Source organism: Phaenicophaeus curvirostris, chromosome 5 (assembly GCF_032191515.1).
Source record: "Phaenicophaeus curvirostris isolate KB17595 chromosome 5, BPBGC_Pcur_1.0, whole genome shotgun sequence".
Classification (NCBI taxonomy): domain Eukaryota; kingdom Metazoa; phylum Chordata; class Aves; order Cuculiformes; family Cuculidae; genus Phaenicophaeus; species Phaenicophaeus curvirostris.
This window is the reverse complement of record NC_091396.1, coordinates 53,721,334-53,743,203: the sequence shown is the minus strand read 5'-3', so window position 1 is coordinate 53,743,203 and position 21,870 is coordinate 53,721,334. Positions and strand designations below refer to the sequence as shown.

Sequence of the window (21,870 nt, the reverse complement as noted above, 5' to 3'; positions counted from 1 at the left end):
CTGGAGCCTGCACAGGACATAACATTGATCTGTTGGAGCAGGTCCAGAGGAAGGCCACAAAAACGATCAGAGGGATGGAACCCCTCTCCTATGAGTGAAAGCTGATAGGTGGGGTTGTTCAGCCTGCAGAAGAGAAAGCTCCAGGGAGACCTTATTGTAGCCTTTCAGTACTTAAAGGAGTTTTATAGGGAAAATGGGGACAAACTTTGCAGCAGAGCCTGTAGCAATAGGACAAGGGGTAATGGTTTTAAACTGAAAGAAGGTAGATTTAGACTAAATATAAGAAAGCATTTTTTTTACTATTAGGGTGGTGAATGGAACAGGTTGCCCAGACGTGGTAGGTGCCCCATCCCTGGAAACATTCAAGGTCAGGTTGGATGGAGCTCTGAGCAACTGGATCGAGCTGAAGACATTCCTGCTCACTGCAGGGTGGGGGGGTGGTGGGTGGATGGGTGAACATTTAAGGTCCCTTCCAACCCAAAACAGTTCATGATTTTATGATTCTATGTAGCTCTGCAGGTGGCAATGCTCATGCACAGCCCTGACACCTACCTTATTCTTACTGCAGCAGACCAAACTCAAAACCAGGCAGGTTTGCTTCTTTCTTCACCAGAGATGGCAAGGGCAGCTCCCCATCTTTGCACTTGGCTGCCTTCTCAGCAACATCAGCCAGCCTTCTTAAACTGTGTTCCCAAACACTGTTACTCTTTGCTCTGTTTTACTGCTAAGACGCAAGGGAAGCATGACAAGCAGTGCGTGTTTCTTCCCCCATCATTCCCCTCATTTCCTGAGACAAAATTGTTCCTCCTTGAGGGGGTGGTGAGTGGGGAGAAGTCACCTGTTTCCCCACAGAAACCTTTGCATCCTCCAACCATGGACTCCTCATGGATCTTTCCAGTTAGAACCAGCTCCCCAGTATTACCTTACCACTTAAATGGATTGTCACCCCATACTCCAACATTATCAGTTGCCTTTTCTCATTGCCAGAGAGGATGAGAAAAGCAGGTGCAAATCCCTCATCAATGAGGCATGATTTTTTTCTCAAAAAAAAAAATCAGCTCATTTGGAGCAGCAGCTCTTCTGGATTGGAAGAGCATAGTTCCTTTTGCCTTTCGTTTGAGGCACAGCAAAAGTTGATGAGCAGAGTGCAGAATAGCATCCTTCTACTAAAATTAAACGTAAACAAGAACTAGTTTCTTGTGGAAAGTACTCCACCGGCTCCCTAATAAGCCTCTTTGTGAGCATCTAATGTTTTATGATTCAAGTGGACAGCGTCTTTTTTAATTGCAGTTGGATTTATGTGATCATTGATATAGATAAAATATGCAAAACATCTGTTCACGTACACAGAGCCAGAAAGATACAGCTGGTATGGGAATGCAAGCAGAAGTCACATTTTCTATTTCCACCTTCATGGCTTTGTCACACACATTTTACATTATCACCATTGCTTCTACTTGCTCAATTACAACATATTTCAATCAGACAAAGGATTGAAATAAACACTACTATATATGTTATGCAAAATTTTAACCAAATAATTAAAAACTTAGAAATCTATGGGGAAGGAAGTAAAGAAAGTAGAAAAATTTGCATGGTTTTTCCTCTAAGCAGGAATTCATGTTGGGGGAAAAAAAATGCTGCTTAGAGGAAAAAGGAGTCCTGACAAGTTATTTTCACCTTACACTACTAACAGGTAACACTGAAAAATATTTAGGTTTCACAGAAGAATAAAGAAGACAGTTCTATGAAACAGCAGGTTTGGGGCTTTGTTTTTTAATAAATTTATTTAGTAGCCAGACTAAGTTAACCATTGAAGAAGAAATTAATTTTCTTCATTACCTTACTCTTTGCTTACTGTGTATATCCATTTCAACAGGTCTTTTGACACGCATAACCAAAGACATCTGAAATCCACTTTTTTTTCCCCTAAACATCACTTAACATTCAGAACAGCAAAAGCTACACATAAAAGATTAGCTGTAAGAACACTTACTTAATTTGAATTCACAAAGAGGTAACGCTGAAATTCTAATTAGCTTCCTTCCGTACCTAAAGCTTTGCATCTCATGAATGCGATGTGGTATATAGAAAAAAATTGCCGCAGTCCATCTTTATACCTAACAGTCACAAATAACTGGCTCCAAGCATAACTTATTCCCACTCAGTAGTTAACTCAGTCACTTCTACTGGTTCTGTGCAGCAGTCATGAGTAAGTTACCACACAGAACATGCACACACTGCATTTAATCCTGGTGATATATTGCATTTAAACTATACAGTAAGCTTCCTTTAACTCATTTGGCAAACTCTGTGAAGGATGTACCAGTATAGTCTCTCTACTGGATTGCTTGCTCAAGTGAACAGGAGAGATTTAGAACCGGAATTTCCATCAAATCTCTCATTTACAAGTTCCAGTCCTGACTTCCTCTTCCCCTGATCATTCATAATTTCTCCTTTGTCTAAAACGCATTTTCTATCCTATTCAGTGGAAAATATTTTACGTTTCAAATCAACAGTAGTATCTGTTTCATTAGAGAAGTAATTTAAAATAAAGAGTAACTATTGCAGACAATCAACATAAAATACAGTTTATTTCCAATCATTTGTCTAATTCACATGCAAACTGTTTTTTATTGATAAAAGTAAACTTCATTTCAAAACAGCTTTGTTAGCCTGTATTGCTGAACATCTGAAGCTAGACTGGTTGACATAATTTGTTTTAACTTAGAGAAATGTGGTTAATTAGATATTGAAGACTTCAGAGACTTTCCACAAAGAAATATTTATCTATTCAACAGCCTCTCTACTGCACTCATCTACATGTAACACTTCATCCGTTAATCCCATGTTTGAAGATTATATTCAAAGCACAGCAGTGAGGAGAAAGCACTTGGAAATACAACAAATATAAAAAGATAGCTTAGTAACTAGCGAATACAAGATTACAGCAGTAACTGCAGTATTCTCCCATGCTATTTCAAGCTGGAATAGTGAAACCATAAACAAATTCACACATTTTAGCACTGACATAGAACTGGAATACATAAAGTATATAAGCAGATTCCCATTTTTTCCCAAAGCTACTTTGCAAGAGGTAGAAAAAGTTTTATAAAAATCTTTAGGCACAATTCATTGCAATCTTTTAAAAGCCAGAGTAATAATGACCATTATACATGTATTTGTACAAGTCTGTTTATTTATATCCTTTGGAATAAAAGTATATTTCATGCACTCTCATACAATCTTTTTTCGTCTATATAGTTTGAAGACTACTTTTCTCCTAAATCATATATGCTTACAGAAGTTTAACAGGCTCTCAGGAAGTCTTTTCATCATGACTTATACAGCAAAACTGATGTACTATTACTTAACATTTTTCCAAGAGAAGCAAGGGAATGCAAACCCTGTTTGCATCAGTTTGTGTATTAAAGTACAGAGAAACACACATTCAAAATAAAAAAAAATATTAGGGTTTTTGGTTTACTCCTGCCTCAGTCAAGAATTGAATGTTTTTTAGAAGTTAATTTTTTTCCCAACACCTCCTACAAATGTGTGCTTTACAGTGCAGTAGTTATACTCAAACTTTCACAATACGCATAAATGAGAACACCAAGATCACTACATTTACCAAGAGCTAACAGACATTCACAAATAAATCTTAGTGTCAGTTCAAAAAGTGGCCTTCTTTGAGCTAAAGTATGTAAGGCTTTACTGGTAACAAGCTCTTATCGAATTTGCTTTATTCCTGTCACAGCATCATTTTTTGCTTATTTTACTTTTTGTCTTGGTCTTTTTCTGCATCCAGAAGTGCTGAACGGATTCCTAGCTTCTTCAGCTCCTCTACGAGATCTCCATTCTGATGCATCTGGAGGAGTATATCACAGCCACCAACAAATTCACCATTGAGGTATACTTGTGGGATGGTAGGCCAGTTAGAGTAGTTTTTTATTCCTGCATAAGAAAAAAAAAATATAGTATTGAAGGTTTTCCCACCATCTACAAACAGAATGGGTTTTTAAACAGAATATATTGCTTCAGCCTGAAAGAACTAGCGATATTTTCATTTCTTCCCCACTGAGGCAAAAATGTATCTATATAACAGACGCACTATCAGAAAAACTACGTTAAAGCCCGAGTTGCAATGAGGAACAAACCTAAGATGTAGGTTGAAAGATATGGAGTCAGCTCCTACACTGACTTCAAACAGGGGCTGGAAAAGTGTGGCACCTCTTTTCCCTCTCAGGAAAAAAAACTAAATATCATTTCTCAATCAATTAAAGAAATGAGAAGCCATAGAAAACATTGAGAATGGTTTACATTTGGTTATGCTTTACATTTCCCAAAGAGACTTTAAAATATTTTACATTTTTACTGAATTCATACAGTCATACTCTACTACTGCAATTTCAATTGCAAGATACATTTGCCCCTCTAGAAGCCTTGCAAATTTCAAATTGTATTATCTTTCACTGCCAGACCTCACAGCCCATGGGAGGGGCACAAAGGCAGAAGTCTCTGAGAAGTATTCACTAAATGAAACAGAGCTCAAGTCACGATTATGAAGTACAGCACTAAAAGTTTAAAACTACACTTCATAGAAAACGAATGTAAGACCATCCAAAAATACTAACTGATCAGCTGGTATAAGCTGAATCCCAACTTGCACTTAAAGGTATCACACACAAAGCTACAGAGGAATCATAAAATGCCACTTTTTAAATGACCCTTCACACAGAACCATTATTTTCCACAGGAGAGGAAATAGGTGAATGCTTCATCTGTATGCTCTTAAACTAAGTCCACCAGCTTTTGCTTAGATATCGAGTTTTGAATTCAACATTTTTATACATTTTCAATATGTAATGCCTGGAATTTTTCTAAAAAAGATATGAAACCCACATAGGAAATTTAAGCCTAAAGACAACAGATGCCTTTCCAGATCATCAGAGCCCATTCGCCTTGGAAGTCAACCCTCTAAACAAGCATATGCTGCCTTTAACATAAGACTGTCAAAGTACTATCAGCAAACATAACACCTATACAGCAGAAAACACAAGGGAATTTGCTTTCCCCTTAGTAAACATTTTACGCCCTAAAGATGTAGAGGTAAAATCCAAAATATGTGAGGTAAAAAACCCAAACATGTAAGAAAATTATGCATAATTTATTAGAACTTAAAACACCTGTATTTTTTAATAAATACACATAAATGCATAAATATTCCATGAGATTACAATTTTAATGCATAAAAGATGAAAAAGAGCTAATAATTCCCCTTAGTCAAATATACTAGCGCATTTTAAGAAATCCACTAAAATATTGGTAACCTAGACAAAAATTTTATCACAGATTTTGTGACAAAGCATTCCTAACCATGAAGTACAACATCAGCTAGGAGATCATGGCTTGTGAATTTGTGCATGAACAATCAATGCTTCAATAGTCCAAAACAGCAAATCGAGCATACAGATCAAGGCCAAAGGAAACCCATAACCACCTAGCCTCATCTCCAGCATCATGATCTGTAACTTCTTCCTTGGCATTTCATTAAAACTTCTCAATTGTTTAGATACAGTTTGCAGGAATCGGCAGTTTTGACATGAGCTTGTGTTCAGCAGTACTTTCCTTAAACATTCTCTGGCCTTTGAGCACTCCAAAGCTGTCTGTCCAATAAATCTTCTAGCCCACAATAACAGCAATGAAAAACTGAGTCCCAGCACTAAGATACACTTTAGGATAACCCTACTCAAAGGAGCCACTGAGGATACAAACTAGGGTTTGTATTTGTTAAGATATTGTAATGCTAAACATGAACAGAGAACCAAGGGCTCTGCATAGTAAACCTACTGCCAATAAGCATTTCATGGTAATATTTATACCAATTGGTCTCTCACAGAAATATTTTCTTAAAGGACCCAATAGCACTTCTATACAAGCACTGATAGTACTTTCAAGGATCTATGCAACTGCAGATAATAATATTAATACAATCATGCTTAGTTGCTCTGCATGCTCCATTTCATGTATTGGACAAGCTGCTTTAAATGCCTGTATGTATCAGGCTTAACCAGATTACAAACTGAACACCTCCTGAAGCAGCTAACCAGTTCCTAGCTTGGCAGAGCAGCTACTTCAGTCATGTTAAAGCACAATAGCCTGTCCTTGTGATGCGCTTTTGTGAGGAATCTTTGGCAGTCTAAGACATCCCAAGGGATCTCCTTCCTCCTCCCTGCAGGCTAACACCCCCCTGCACTCCAGTTGTTTTGATTTAACAGCTTGCAGTATTTTAGCACTAGGCAAGTTTCAGCAGCTGAACTCTAAAAACCTGAAAATAAGGCATTTCAATAGATACAGGGAAAAAAACAACCAGCGTTTCAAACATGCATAAGTTACCATCTCCACAACAGCCTGCTCTTACTGCAAATGCATTGTATACGCAAACCATTTAAGTTATGTTCAGCCAAACACAAAGCTGTTGACCAGCTCGCACATAGGAACCTCCTTCCAGATCAATCTTTGGTTGAATAGACATATTAGATATTTTCACAGCTAAAGACTTAGTATCCCCTCACTAACCCCAGATCCATGCAGCGCAGATTATGCGCACAGAGAAGGCTTAGGAAAGAAACACATGCTGCATATCTAACTTTTCAGCACCAGAGGCCAGCTCCAGGAGATGACCCAGAGGGCCTTCAGGCAGCCACTTCTGACTCACACTTGGCAACTTAAAGAGCTACAGCTTCCAGCAGCGCTGCCCTCTCATCTACCAGACACTGCCATCCACAGCAACAGACACATATTGGCTTTCTAGGGTGCAGCAGGTAATACATTTGAAGGAGTATGACAGCCTGCTGGCCTTGAACATGGCACTGTTGCTCCCCAGCTTCAAGGTTCCATCCCCTGTGCTGTCTCTGGCACTCACCTCACAGTACAGCAAGCTAGTTCAATTAACATGCCCTGTGATCCAGTTAATAAATCAACCTGGCTCTCTATGCAGTCGGACAAGTGCCAAAGTTGGTGCATGGAAGGGAACAGAACAACTTCCTTAAGCACCTGAGAACTGACAGGATATTGTGCAAACATACGCTTTGTTACTGCATACAGTGCAGCTTAGCCAAACAGTCTAGATCAAATCACCCATTTCAACTTAAGTTAGGTAGCCAGGAGGCAAATAAACCTCTCTGACCACCTAACACAAGCCAGAGTTCATGTGAAGGAAACATTTCTGTGTTAAGAAGAGAGGCTATATACACACATGGTCAAGGCCCAGAGATTATAACTGACAAACACATTGCCTGTTCAAGGGCTCACAAAAGCCCTCTCAACCACAACTAAAATGTCGGTAGTCTGATTTTAAGGGTTTTTTTCCTCCTTTTTAGTTTATGAGTTTGTTCTAGTAATCTGTAAGTTCAACAAATTCAGATACATAGATAAAGTTTAGAAAACTACCATGATTTGCTCCCCTGCCAAAGGCAGTATAAGATTTACTTGAACAAAACCAATATTCATTAACAAAAATGTCATCACAGCCAAATTCCAGTATTTAAGTTTTTATACCATACCAACTATTATACCTGTGAACTGAAAAGCAAGCAAGGGCTGCAAATATCTGACTTTTGGCTAAAAGGTAATGAAAATTTGAATTGTGTAGATGATACCAAAAACACAGGAGAATTCTTCACCTGACACACGCCGGTGTGCGGATTTAAAGCCAATCCTAGTGTATTCCGGCCAAGAAATGTTACTGTCACGCACTTGCAAGGCTACATACTTTTTCATTTTGTTTTGTTCCAAAACTTTATCAAATAACCACATAAAACCTTAACAGTCAGCTATGCACATTGAAAAGGGAAAGAAGAAAAGCATTACAAGAACAGCGTACTAGCATTCTATAATTATCGAAAAGTTTATGCAGAATAGCTCCTACCAAGCAGTAATGGTGAAACTATTACTAAATATTTCTTGTGTAGTAATTAGTGTAATTTCGTACTTTATCAAAAGAACTGTGGCAGGCAGTGCCAGCAGGGAATACAGTGGTGCAAGTCTAAGCCATTCATGAAGTTTCGCCACACTTCACAGGGAACCAAAAGATTTGACTGAATAATCAAGTATTTCAGAGGTCTATGAAGAGATTTGTATCTCTTGACCAGAGACGGGGCACGACATAAAAAGCCCAGTCTCCAAGAGCTACGCTATGAGTGTAACTGCATTCTGCAGATAACCGAGACACAAGTAGGAGTTACAGAAGCGAAACAGAAGGAGATGTCTAGGCAGAGCAGCTGCAGCTGTAGCAGCACATCTCTGTGATGTTTCCAGTTCCACCAACCCAGGCACACAGGCCTGCTTATAGAACAGAGCGAAACACAACACAAAACCCAAGGCGGCACCCTGGGCACAGGCTCAGGTTGTGCCCCGCTGCCAATTCTGAAAATGCCAGCAAATAAACTCTTGAAGATTCATTTTGGAATTTTAGAAAGCAAGCGCCCTGTATCAGGTCTGGGCGATGTGCAGGAGCGATTACCTACAAAAGATATTACCTATTTCCCACCTTATACATGTACGTATAAGTTTTTCCAGAAATCTTATTTATTTTCTGTACTTTCAAAGGATTAATTTTAACGCTATTATAAACTTTATGAAGACCCAAAACTTCTCCTAATTTGAAGCTGGCTCCAGCTCTGCCTGACCTTGCAGGCGAGACAGGGAAAGGCTGCAAACAGATGTGATCACAGATCGTACTGAACACAAGGCGGTTTCACCTTCCCAGAACGAGTGATGCCTGGAAAGAAAACACACTCCCAGAGGGGCACTTTCGAAGGAAGCGATTATTTAGAAGGAACTTGACCCCGCTTTGGTTTAGATCGAGCGACGTTCCGCTTTCGCGACGGCCACCCCCGGCGCTGACCTTGGCGGAGGTCGGGGTCCTGCAGGACGTCGTGTGCGCGGTAATCCTCGACGCCGTGCAGGCGCAGGATCTGCACCACGGCGTTGCTGAAGCCGCAGAGGGGCTGCGCCGGGCTGCCCTTCATGAACACCACCACCGGGTGCTCCCGCACCAGCCGCTCCACCGCCTCCCGCGAGCCCGAGCCCGAGCCGCCACTGCGGCCGCCGCCGCCGTCCCCGGGCTCCGCCGCCCGGCTGAGCGCCCGCCCGGCGCGGCCCCGTGAGGCGCCGAGCCGCCAGGCCGCCCGCAGCGCGCCGCTCATCCCGCCCGGCCGCCCGCCCGCCGCCAGGCCCCGCCGCCAGGCCCCCCGCGCCGCGCCCGCCGCCTCATTGGCGGAGAGCTCCCTCTGCTCGTAGGCGCACGCGCCCGCCACTCGGCCCTCGCAGCCAATGGGGCCGGCGATCCCGCGCGCCCCGCCCCGCCCGCCGCGGCCCCACTGGCGGGAGCGGCCGGGGAGGGACTTCCTTCCGCCCCGCGCGGGGCTCCTTCCGCTTCCGGGCGCCGGCCGGGGGCGCGTCGGGGCTCGGCCGCCTCCCGCCTGAGCGGCGCGGGGGATGGGGGCGGGGAATGGGAGCACCGTCTGCAGGTGCCGTCTGCCCCGCCGCGGGGCACGCAGCCCGTCACAGCCCCCGGGGGTGCGGGGAGGCCCGCCGGGCGCCCGCCGCCGCGCTCAGCCGCTTCCTTCGGGCCTGGCGCGTGGGCGGGGACCCGGGGCTGAGCGGAGCCGCGAGGGCGGGGGGGGGCTGCAGGCGCCGGCTGCCCCCGAGGTGGGGTTTGGTGTCGTCCCGCCGGTCCCTGGCGCGGGGAGGAGAAGCGTCTGCGAACGTGAGCGGGTGCGGCGGTGGAAGCGTCTCCTCCAGAAAGCAGAGCCGTTGGGGCGGCACCGATTGTCGCCGCGGAGCCTAATGCGGGCAGCCGGCGAAGAGCCAAGTGAATCTGTCTCCTCGGTAGCCTTAGCTGTGTCCAGTGGGCTGTTTGACCGCATTCCCTTGTTCGGTCGTGGTTGATGTGGAATAGGATGAGGCTGGTGGTTTCTATCACTGAGGAACGAGCAGTTCTCTGCATGCTGTGTTTTAGTACTGGGAGACGAGGCCTGAGTAACCGGCAGCTTTGTGCAGCTTGGGCTGTCGGGGGCAGAACTGGTGGAGGTGGTAGCAGGATGGAGAGATGGGAGCAAGATTGCATTAGCTGGCTGCCTGTGTACAAGAGTTGGTTCAGTTTGCGCTGGAAGATGCACAGAACTGTCCTGCATCAGCCAGAGAAATGCTGAATTTGGAACATGTCCTGCAAATGGCCATGTGCGCAGCTCTTTTGAGCTCCTGAGCAGATGCCAGATTCTTTCCAAGAACTTGGAGCAGAGCACAGAGGTCTCCTGCAGCAGCCAGGTCCATTCTGTAAGTAGAAGAAAGCGTTGAAAAGTTTTCCTCTGTACTAAGCTGCAGTCTGTCACAAGTAGTGATTCGAAGTGTATTTCTGAGTATTAACTTACATTGCAGCTCTGGCATCTGGGCTTTCAGTAGATTAATGGCCATTTGTATTACTTGCACTTGTAAGGAAACCCAGTTCTGTTCACAAGAACTTTTCAAACAAGACCAGCTTGTCTTCTGTGTTCAGAAAACTGTTTCCTAGCTCTTGATTTTTGTGGAATCCTGTTGGTACTTGAGCAGCAACTCATTATTCATTTTCTATGAAACCACCTTCAGGCATAACTTCTGTTGCCTTTTACTTAAACTTAATTAGAACAAATTCCAAAGGGAATTGTGGCAAACTTGCAGTTTCTTAACTCGTGTGAATAGCCTGTGAAGATTAAAAAAAAGCATTGCTGCAGTATTTAAAAATACATGTACTTACGAAGAAATACTCGCTGTTAGGAGTCTAAAGGCAAAGATCATATATTGTTGATGAGCATCATGCATTTTTTGTGTCAGTATGTTTTGTTTCTAGCAGAACATCAGAAGACAGGCACGGTCATGCAGATTGAGACATAGAAAAGTTATTGCTTTCTGTGGTTTATATGTTGTGATTAACGTGGTGTAGCATTGTTCAATCTGAAAAAAAAAGCCAACCCTGAATATCATTCCAGCTATTTTTACAAGGAGATGATTCATAACAAATAAAAAGTGAAATAAGGACATCAAACTGAAGTGTAATAAACCTGTGTGAGGACATGCTCCTTCTGCAATAATATAACCCTAGTTGAAGTTTAATCCTCTGTAGTCCAAGAGATGCCCTTGGTTGCTAGTACTCTGGGCATACCAGGCTTGCAGAGAGAGCACGTGTGTGAGGAAGCCGAGGCATGCCTGTAAGAGTCGCAGCAGCAACATGCGCAATATTCCTCTAACAGTTACAATTCTGTTGCCACGGAGATAATGACTTATCCCATGTCATTATTGATCTATCAACAGTAAGAGTAATTTTGCAGTCTGATATTGTTTAGCAAATAGAGTAGTATCTGCTGAACACTGAAAAACTGCTATAAGTGTTAGAAAGCAGCTCTGAAGTCGGTGTACTTCGTAAAATAAAACTCCCTGAATTTCTAGTTAGCCACTGTTGTTTTGCAAGGTGACCTGTTATGTTAAGTTTAACAGAATGTTTTCTAGTAAAATATTTAGTATAGTCAAACACTTGGATTACACAATATGCAGCACTCTTAGTAGATAAACACTTTCCCTGCTGATAAGACTTAGAACAATTAACCCTTATACACTGTAGAAACAGAGATAATTATTTGTTGCCTGGTCCAGTCTTCCATCAGTCTGAATGAAACTTCTTTATTTTCCAGATAATGGTTTAAGTCACCTGTTCAGAAGAAATATTTATGAGACTCCCATAAGACTCCTGACAGTTTGCTGATGTTCCTGTTAGAAGACTTATTACTGTTTTCAAAACAAGGTGATAATAAAAGCTCCAATATTTAAACTGCTGTGCTTAAATACTCAGTTAGTTACAAATTAGGTTACTTCCAGGCATTCTGCTGCTGAACAGAATTACTGGTTATGAGTTGGTGTGGTTTGAGGTTCTTATATAGTGCACAAGAAGGTAGACATCTAAGAATAATATTGTTGTGTTTGGTTTTTAAAAGGGAGGGCTAAATTAGTTGGTAAAAAAAGACCAGAAGTCTCATTTCAGCTTATCAGAACAGGACACTCATGTCAAAGCAAGGTGTCTCTGTCTTTTGACTTATGATAGTGCCTGGAATTTAAGTCCCCAGCTGTTCTACATGCCAGGTAAATAATTTCAGCATAACATCAAGGCAACGTGTGGCAGCACTAACATATCCTCAGTTTGGAGAGCATTAAGAATGCTTAAAATGTATCTGGAATTCTGGACAGTTAAATTTTTTGTGGGATGCTTAAATTGTGAATGCTGGAGAAACGTATGATAAGTTCCTTGTTATTTTGCAGATGTGCTTGTTTGGAAAACTTGTACAATAGGCAGCAGAAATGTGGAGGTGCTATGGGCAGTTTGCTGGACTAGAAGCTCAGGTCCCATGGGAAATGCAGATTTTTTAAATGTATTACCCTGTTGGTTTTGAACTAATCTGGGGACCTGTAAGCAAGTTTGTTTCTGAACTAGATGGATAATTAAATAATATTTATGGGCTTGTAGCATATTCCCAAGAGGGTGTTCGTGTTTGCTTTAAAATACCGCAATCCATTTCATAAATGACAGAAGCAAAGAAAATGTACAAAATTACCTAAGTCAGATCATGTAGGTCACCCATCAGTTAAACTAAGGCAGTTTCTTGACTTAGATCTTTGTAAGGATGCCTTTGGCAGAGAGACATAATGCTAATTAACAAAGGAAAAATGTCTGAGCCCCACATTTAACAGTTAGAATGGAAGATCATGTTCCAGCCTGAATGTGGACCTTTAAAGGAGACACTGTTTAGACTTCCAAGCTTGCTTCTTAAGGGCACTGATCTCAATATAAGCTTCTTTGTAGTAATACTCTGCATTGTGAATTGTCAAAGTGCTCTGGAGCAACGACTATGTAGTATGGCCTTTGTAATACAGAAGTAGAATTATTCTTTGAGATAAGCAAGCTTCTTTCAACTATTTTGCCTGACCTAAGTTTGTTAGACCCTTATTCTTTATTTGCAGATGATAGTGGTGCTTAAGTCTTTCAGTATTACTGAGGAAACTTATTTTATATACATCATAAATGTAGAGTTGTGAAATGTTACCTCTAATGAAAACACTGCTTGCCTCTTTTCACAAAGGAGTTACAAATGTTAAAATCTTTAATGGACATGTAAAAAGACTGGGCAAACTTGAGAAGGTAAAATTGGTCTGCTAAATATAAAGATGTTGTTGGATCAAGTTTTGAGCCATAGGAAGCTAGGGACTGCCATTATAAAAGTATGCACATCTTGTTCTTCACTTCCTGTGCATTCACTTTTGACCTGTGTTGCAGACACGGAGACCTGGGCTCTGAGTTTGATTTAACTTGGTATGGTAATTCGTGCAAATGGTAATTTACTCAAAATGCTGGAAATGTCTTGTGTTTTTTTGTAATTGTAGGAAAGCCCCAGGGCACTCTCTGTCTGTAAGGAAGATTCTTATGCCCCAGTTAAGTTCCACTGGCATATTCTCATAGCTACAATGACAGGAGTGTTTTAGTTGACTTAGCTTGTTAAGAACACGCAGTGGGGGAAGAAAAGCTCTGGTTAGCATGCATTTCGTGTCCTGGAGGGGGTCTGACCACTGTGGTCTGGCAGCTTCTGATCCCCAAGTTACCCACTTTACTAAAATGGCAGGCTGTAGTAACTGAATGCTTGTTGCCTCAGAGAGCAATTACATCTGTTCTTGTTTGGCACTTTTGAATTCCCTTATCTTTTTTATATAACATTTAAAAATTACAGTAAGATATTTTCCTGTGATGTTTCAAGAAATGCATCTCATGTTACAAAAACTTGCCTCAACTTTAAATAGTGCTGGCCACTTCATCTTGCCTGTGGCAGAAGACATAATACCAAGCATGTACCATTACACGTATGTTTCAACTAGATGAGATACCTCTCCAAGTAAAACTTGGAGTTTTGCACCCATCAATGTACTGTAAAGTAGGTAGAATTGTTATAGAGAATCTTAGTTATAAGAGGTTTATTTTAAATATTAATATTTTAAAACTTTGTGCTTTAAAGTTTTGAGTGCAATATTTCAATAAAGATTTTTTTTTCCATCACTCTTTAGTCTTTCAGTTTTTTCTAGGAATGCGTTTATACATTTTAATACGTTTATAATTTCTCATAACGGTCCTTTGAAAAGGAACTATAGTGTAGCCAATGCCCTGACCCTAAATCATGTGAATTGCTGTTGCTTAATCTTTGCTCGACAAATCTGTATTAAAAGTAATTCTGGGGAGCCTGGAAGTTTTTTGTTAAAATGTTATGCTTTCATTGCTAGTGTTAATGATGTAAGCTTATATTATATGTAGTATACAAGCTCTCATTACTGTAAATGTGTTGAGGGCAATTCTTGGCTATGTACTGCATGCTCATGGAAGTGCAGAAGTCATACATGAAAGCAGAAATGAATAAAAGCTTAAGCAAGTAATTAAAATAACATTCATCATTGCAATCAACTATATTTGTGGTAAAAAGATGTTCTAGTTCCACTATACAGTGTGCAGAATAAAATTACTCTCATGTCACTTGCTTACATCTTTTTGTATGGATTGAAGCTTTTGAAGTTTAATGCCAGTTGGAGGACTTTGGACTTAAATTTCCCACAGGAGTTGTGCAATTGTCTATGTTCTGCTAAAGAGAACTTGAATTTGGATGAAGCAGATGCCAAGTGTGGTGCCTCTCAGAAGACAGCTGGGCTATAGAATTTTGAGGACTTGAAACTTTACTGAGACCTGATCTTTGACAGGAGCTTGCATGGAAATACGTCCGTGTTTGGCTGTGGTATGAGGTTCTACAAACTCTTATTTTTATATAAAAATTAAATTGAGCTAAAACAATGTTGGTTTTTTTTTTCCTGTTTTTTTATTATTATTATTTCTAGTAATGAAAGTAAGGAGAGGGTGCGCAAAGGTGTGGGAAGCTGGGGCTCTGACAGGCAGAGGGGAGTTGTAGCTCTCCTTTGATGCAGACAGCTACACTGGTTGTTTGAGATGAATTGAACAGTGTCTTCTTTCCAAGCCTATTCCAGTCATTATCCCTTCAGAGCAGGGAGATTCTTGGACCGAATGGGTAACCTTACAAGGAATGCTGGGACAGGGAGGAGGGAGGGGAAAGGGAATCAGACTGATGAGGTATGTGGGTAAGGCTGTAGCAACTAGGTCTGATGGCACAGACCAACAGAAACTGCTAGGGTGGTGCTGTATAAAATCAAGAATAGAAGAGTTCTGGGGGAAAAAAAATCTCTGCCATGGATGAGATGGAGGGGAATAGGACTGAAAGGGCTAAACTGCCTGGCACATGCGAAACAGGCTTTCCCAAGAGTGTGGAAATTAAACCTCAAAGCTTTTAGGTGAGAATCTAGTGGCAGTGTGTCTCAGCCTTCTGTGCTACTAGTTACCTTAGTGACCACCTTGTGGTGATGAGTGACCACCTTGTGATATTTCAGTCACTCCCTGCAAAAGTTACCAGAGTTGCATTCTGATCCAAGGTGGTTTGTGCAAAGACCAATGTGAATTGGTGTTAGGAAGTTTTTTGTTGATTGTCCTGTAAGGAAGCAAGCATGGATGCAGGTTGTGAAAGGAATGCTTTTAGAGTTGCAAAGTAGGGTTCTTGAGGAATGTTAGATTTAGACTGAACAACTTTCAAAATCATGTGCATGGGCAGAATTTTTTAGATTACTACACTTATTTAAAAACAATATCTTGTTAAACCAGCAACAGCAAAATAATAATGCGGGAAGTTTGGAGGGGTTTTTTATATTTTAAAGTGTTTTTTCTTTCCTTGTTTGAAGTATGAAAACGTGTTTCTCTTGAAAATCTGGCTGTTCTAAGAATAGGCAAACTACCTGAGAGAGCACTGCCAAATGCCCCTTATTGATACTGTGATTTTCTTGGCTCTGTTCACAAGGCAGTGTTTGTAATGCTGTCAACTGCATGACACAAACATGCAGGTTTGTTTAGTTGTGGTTACTAACTGTGCACTTTTAGAGGGCAAGCAGTCCTTTCACAGAATAGGCAGCTTCTCCCACATGTAAGTGTATGTACCTTTCCTAAACTTGCTTAAAAATAATTGCATGGAAGCTCTCTCTTATTTTAATGCTCACCCTTACATTAATTTAGTGATTAAAGTGTTAGTGCTGCAGTGCTCTAAGCTCTTCTGAAGTTTGTAATAGCCTTCCTCACTTGTTGATGTCCATAACAGCTGAGAATACTCAGCAGCCTCCTTGGATGTAGCTAGCAACTCGTAGGGTAAAGAACTTGTACTGGAAAGTTGTATGCCATTTAATTGTAGCACTTGTTGGACTTGTACAAAGGCTTGTTTTATAATCAGCCTGACTTCATTAAACAAAAAAAAAAAAAAAAGAAAGAAAAAAAGCATTTGCACCCTATGAACAAAAGCCTGGGAATAAGCTTCGAGTTTTAGAACAATCACTTTTTTGTGACAGTGAGGCGCAGATTGCTCTGAATCATTCTTGGACTCCCTTCCCCTTTGCTCTTTGTCCAGAGATTTGTTTGGATGCTAGTTTACTAGTTTTCAGTTGTTGTGAGTCCTAGGAGGCATGAGGAGGCAAAGGTGCATCATAGCAGCTTCTTTCTGTCACTGTTCTTTAGTTTGAGACACTCAGTCGGAGGAAGCTGATCTGTGCTCTGTTCTAGTTTCATGCTGGACTACTGTGACGCATGATTTAAAGTCCATGTGCTGTGGAAGGAGGAAAGTGAAACTCAAGACTTACAGAACTATAGCCCTTTGAACACTGGCATACAGTAGCTGTTTTGTGTAGCATGTGTTTCCTATCCCTTACGAGGCTAGATGCAAACAAATAAATTGCTTCAGAAAACTTGTATATCTAGAAGCAGCAAGACTAGTGTAGATAAAAGTACAGCTCCACACTACCGAGTTTCAGGGAAATAAAAAGGGCAAAACTGTATCTGTGAAGGGAAGCAAGGAGAACCACATGTAGTCATGTGTGATTAATTTTAATAGTAGAAAGTTTATGGAATGTTGTATTTCAACAGTTGTCTTTGCTATTTATCCAGGGGACTCCAGAGAACATTTTTTTTTTAAAAACGAAGTCCTGCTATCTCCTTCTGTAACTTAAAAAAAGTATGTGGAGAGGAATGAGGAAGAAAACCCAGTCCACCTGAGTTAGGCACAGGAGACTAGGCTTCAGATCCTGATTTTTTTCAATGGACCTTGGCTTCCCCTGGCTTATCTCCTGCTTACTGTCACTGAGGGGATTGCTACTAATTACAAAGGTTAACACTGGATACTCCTGAACGTACAACTTTCTTTTATTTTTTGCTGCTTCCTTCACACTTTCAGAGTAGAAGGCAACATAACTCTTCCCTCATCTGCTTCCTGGTGTGCTAGATTAGATGCTCTGGAGCAGGAACAGTGTTTTTCCCTAGGTGCATTCAGACTTCTTAAACTGTGTGTCTGCCTGCAGTTGAAGGTCTCTGGGTCAGTAACCCTTTTTTGGTCCACAGAGTTCACAGCAAAAAATCAATAATTGCCTAAAATCTGACTCTTCTTCAGCTACTGTCTTTAAAAAAGATAAAAATGCTGCTTATTAACAAGGTTTATGTGTAAACCTACATATTTTCTTACATTTAGTTTTAAAAAGTGGATGAATATTGTTTTTTTATTTTTCCTGTTTAGATAGAGTGTAGAACACATGCAAACCAATATCTTTCTAGGCATGGGGGTACATTTGGATTGTCTTTATTCCTACACTGGTTTGCCATGAATGTCAGGTCTATGTTCTTTAATTCACTTTAATATTAAATTAATCAAATTTTCACAGATGAATAACACAGAGATTTACAGGTAAGAAATGGTTTCTTATTGTAATAGACCACCTCTAATCCATTTGATTTTTAGACTGTCTTGTCATTTGTAGGGTTGCATGGGATTCACAACTGGTGTGTGCACCCTAAATGCACTGCTCCAAACCACACAAGCCTCAGGCGTCACACTATTTTATCTCATCTGGAGGGGGATGTGTCATATGAGCAAATTTCTCTATTTACAAGGAGAAACAATTTTTTCCCTCCTTCTTGTCACAGGTACTTTTATACTCTCCTTCAGGTTTCAAGCCTCTGTCTGTTTCCATGTTAACTCATCTTCCAAACTTAAACAGGCCACTGAGAACTATAAAGACATTCAGGAGAACTATGCGGAATGGTGCCCTTTAAAATGCATTGTGAAGAAGGTAGCTGAAAGCAGGGGAGATTTCAGGGGGGTTGGAACTAGATGATCTTTAAGGTCCCTTCTATGACTATGATTTTTTTTGTCTGCTAACCTTGCTCCTGCATTCTTTTTAGTGTTAGGCTTGCTTCTATCAATTGCAGAAACTGCAGATATTCGAGGCTGCTTTGACAGTATCTTGCACCTAATAGAAAACTTGGAAAAAAAATTCATCTGTTCCTAATTGCATGTGCTTGCTGCAAGTCTGGGAGTGATATGTGGAGTAGTAAGTCCATTTAAATATCTTGTGTGCTGAAGGATCCTATTCTCAGAAAGGTATATTGGTGTAAAGGACTTGGTTTACAACAACTGATTTAATGGATGTTTGTAACTCCATTTTGACTGCACAGTCTTCTGTGATATTTTCCAACTTCCAGTTTGAGATGTAATTCAAAAGTTAAAAGATAATGAGTAAGGGGCACCAAGTATCACTTCTGTTTACATGGAAACATACTGGCACAAAAAAAAAATCAAAAATCAATTCATTGAAATATGTCTTGTAGAATCTGTGGTTAAATTTCAAGTATCCTTAAAGTGTTAAAATGTCCAAGACTGCCCATGAATTGGAATTCTGGTGAATAGCAAGGGAGAGTATTTGAACCGGTATTTTTGTCAGAACTCATAGTGTAGTACTAAGTCGAATTGCCTGCCAAGTTAGTCGGTCTATGCTCAAGATATGGAGCCTAAACAGACAAAAGATAAATTTCAAAATATGCAGCAGGGAGAATGTGAAATGCTAGGCTGAGTCCAGATGATCTCCACATGAATAAAGGACAGGAAGTTAACCTTGTTCACCAGTGTGATCCTTGCCATAGTGCTCCTGAAGATAATGCTATTCTGATATAAGCATTTAGAGTTTATGGCTCTTCGTTCCTCATCTCCTGAGGAGACAGCTCCTCTGTAGCAACCACTGAAGCCTTCTGTCGAGCAATGTGAAACTTTGAGTAGCTGTAAAACAAAAACAACGCTGAGAAGCCCCAGTGTCAAAAACTGTCATGCTAAAGACATGTCTCTGGAACACTGCCCATAAATGTTACTCTGCCAACAAATGCTGTTCCTCCCACCCCAAGACAGCCACATGACTCATTTGAATAACAATTTTACATTGCTGTACAAGCAAACATAAAGGGAAACATCTTAATATCTTGTAGTACTTGTTTGTCATTGGTTATGAGTGTGAATAAATGGGTGTGTTATACTAATAAGAGAGAGCAGCTACCCTGCAGCATTATAAGTGCTTCTCTTTCCTTTAGAACGCCGTGCAGGCTCTCCTGCAGAGCAAACAATGCCAACACCATTGCTACTTTTGCAGTAGTTGGTGCTTTCCACCCAGTCTCTCGAGTATTTTGCTCATCACAGGAAATGCTTGAAAATGCTGCATGTTCACTGACAAATACTCGTGGTTTGTTTTAGAGGCTGAGCCAACTGCTTCTAAAAATACATTCCTTTCTCCCAGGAAAGAGAGTTAGAGCTGCTGCTCTTTCCTTTTCAGAATCTCCTCCACCCTTCCATGCTGCTTGCTGTCATTCTAACCTCTCCTTTGTTGTTAGGTGTGGTGTGTGGGCAGCTTTATATTATTTGGATTATGAACTGAATGCTCATTTACTTAATGCCTGGTGTGTGCCTGTGTATGTTGGTTTTTCTAACTCAGCATGTACAAAGCTGTTTGAAGTAATAAAATTGGAGCCATGAAAGCCTCCACGTAGGGAAAGGCAGAAAAGAACTTAATGCAAGCAGTTTTTAGATAGTGATGCATTGCCCAACCACAGCAAGCTTTCTGAATACAAGGGGTGTTTTTATTTTGGACTTAGAAGATCTAGGTATACTAAGTAAATTCCTAAGGGGGCGGTTTCATAAGGAATTAATTGCTGCCACTGAGGCAGCTCACTGTGATGACAGAGACAGTTTTCCCAATGCAAATGCATAGGTAAGATTTTTCTGTTCTCTATCATCTACCTGTTCTAGAACCATTTCTTTGGAGTCCAACTGCCTTAGACTGTATTCAGTTCCTCACAGTACCCTAAAGGTCATCAAGAGATAAGCAGCTCTGAATTGCTATGGCCAAGAGCAGTCGCATATAAATTCCATTTTACACACTGGTGATATCAATTTCACTCCATTCATTTTAGTGAACAAATGAAGATTTTTCCAAGTTAGATGGTAGACTCGCCCACAGAGTGAGATTACAACTGTTCTGTTTCCCCCTCACTGACACCTTAAAAGGTCATAATTAACCCAAATTGTGTCACTGTGGCCATTCACAGCTTCAAGGTTGGAACCAGCTATAGAAGTACACTCCTCATCATAAGTTCTGACAAATTTCCATTACCTTTTCCATTGCAGGTGATTCCTGATGATTTGAGAGCAATTTCAATAGAGAGTTATTCCAAGTAAGGCTGTGTTGGAACACGGATGGGAGCTCACCTTGAATACCTGGCTGAGGGCAGAAGCGACCCTGTGAAGGCTCCCCTGGCTGATAGTCAGGTGACACTATTGACATGAGCCAGCTTATCCCATCTGGCATTAGAGCGTGGAGAGCTGTCCCTGGCCTCTGACCGACCCCGGGATTTCACTCTGTCTTCACTGCTGAAGAACCTGTCTCGAGGCTCTTGGCCGCAGTGCAGTTATGTGTGGCCAGAGACTTTTATCACAAATGGCGTGTTTTTCTGCTCCTTATGCAAATGAACCGCACAAGCTCCCAGCAGCAGAGGGCAGCAATATAATCTCTTCTGAAGAGTAGGTTTTTGTGCCTTATGGAATACTGACAAACTTCACGTTCTCATTTGCTTTGTTTACATTGTATTATTGTTCAAATATGAAGAAGCTGCTCCTTCTTTCCTCCTTCCCTCCCTGTGGCTCAATGCATTCATGTGATTAAAACTTTCTGATTCCACAGATGGGCTGCAAGATGTTGATGACTCTCTGGCTTCCTTGGCTGGGCTACAAAACCAGCGCTGTGGCTGGCGACACGCTGCCGCTCCTTTTGCTTCTAATTGATTTTTCCAGAATAACCCAAGCATATTCTGCAGACTTTTTGCTTGGATAGGTTACAGAGGAAAGAATTGCCTGAATTGGACTACAGTGGAAACAGGTTTTGCTTCCTAAATTCTTGGTAGTTTTATTTTCCTACATGTCAGTTACAACTCTCCATGCATCCAGGTGAATTCCTGCGGTGAGCTAAGTTTGTTTATTATGTATAACCACTGACATCAGACTGTCTTCTTGCCTCCTGGGCATTTTCTGGGCAAGAAATGGAAAGGAACTTGCCCATGTATTAGCATGGATTACTGGGACTACCAGCATGCACGAAGATCATCTGCATTTGTCGCACATCAGGGGTTCGGTGACTCTTGCAGCTTCAGGCCCTCTAAATGTAGGAAATTTAGCTTTTTATTTGTTTTACTTGTTGCATGTCTTGTGTTTGGTGACTCTTACAGCTCCAGGCCCCCCAAACATGAGAAATTTAGCTGTTTACCTTCGTTTTATTTGTCAGACATCTGGCATTCAGCGACTCTTGTAGCTGCCCCCCTCCCAACCATGAGAAATT

The 21,870-nt window shown here is 41.2% G+C and overlaps 1 protein-coding gene, 1 long non-coding RNA gene and 1 other non-coding gene across 3 annotated transcripts; 2 read left to right on the top strand and 1 right to left on the bottom strand.

Annotated features, from left to right (window-relative positions):
• Positions 1-2,570: 2,570 nt before the first annotated feature.
• Positions 2,571-9,209, bottom strand: GLRX5 (glutaredoxin 5). Its single transcript, XM_069858756.1, has 2 exons — positions 8,909-9,209; positions 2,571-3,954 (listed from the first exon to the last, which is right to left on the bottom strand). The coding sequence occupies exons 1-2, from the start codon at positions 9,207-9,209 to the stop codon at positions 3,776-3,778; spliced, it is 480 nt and encodes a 159-aa protein (XP_069714857.1). The 3' UTR covers positions 2,571-3,775.
• Positions 9,210-9,683: 474 nt separating this feature from the next.
• On the top strand, positions 9,684-14,134 carry LOC138721546 (uncharacterized). The gene is made up of 2 exons (XR_011337567.1): positions 9,684-10,341; positions 11,730-14,134. It is a non-coding gene; the product is annotated as an uncharacterized lncRNA (long non-coding RNA).
• Positions 11,156-11,428, top strand: LOC138721655 (small Cajal body-specific RNA 13). The gene has a single exon (XR_011337586.1). It is a non-coding gene; the product is annotated as a small Cajal body-specific RNA 13 (non-coding RNA).
• Positions 14,135-21,870: the final 7,736 nt, after the last annotated feature.

Bases quoted from the DNA above. Each gene is read 5' to 3' on its own strand.
- GLRX5 (XM_069858756.1), bottom strand. From the start codon at position 9,209: ATGAGCGGCGCGCTGCGGGCGGCCTGGCGGCTCGGCGCCTCACGGGGC. The intron at 3,955-8,908 runs GTCAGCGCCGGG...TTTCTTATGCAG, and splicing joins GGACCCCGACCTCCGCCAAG to GAATAAAAAACTACTCTAAC.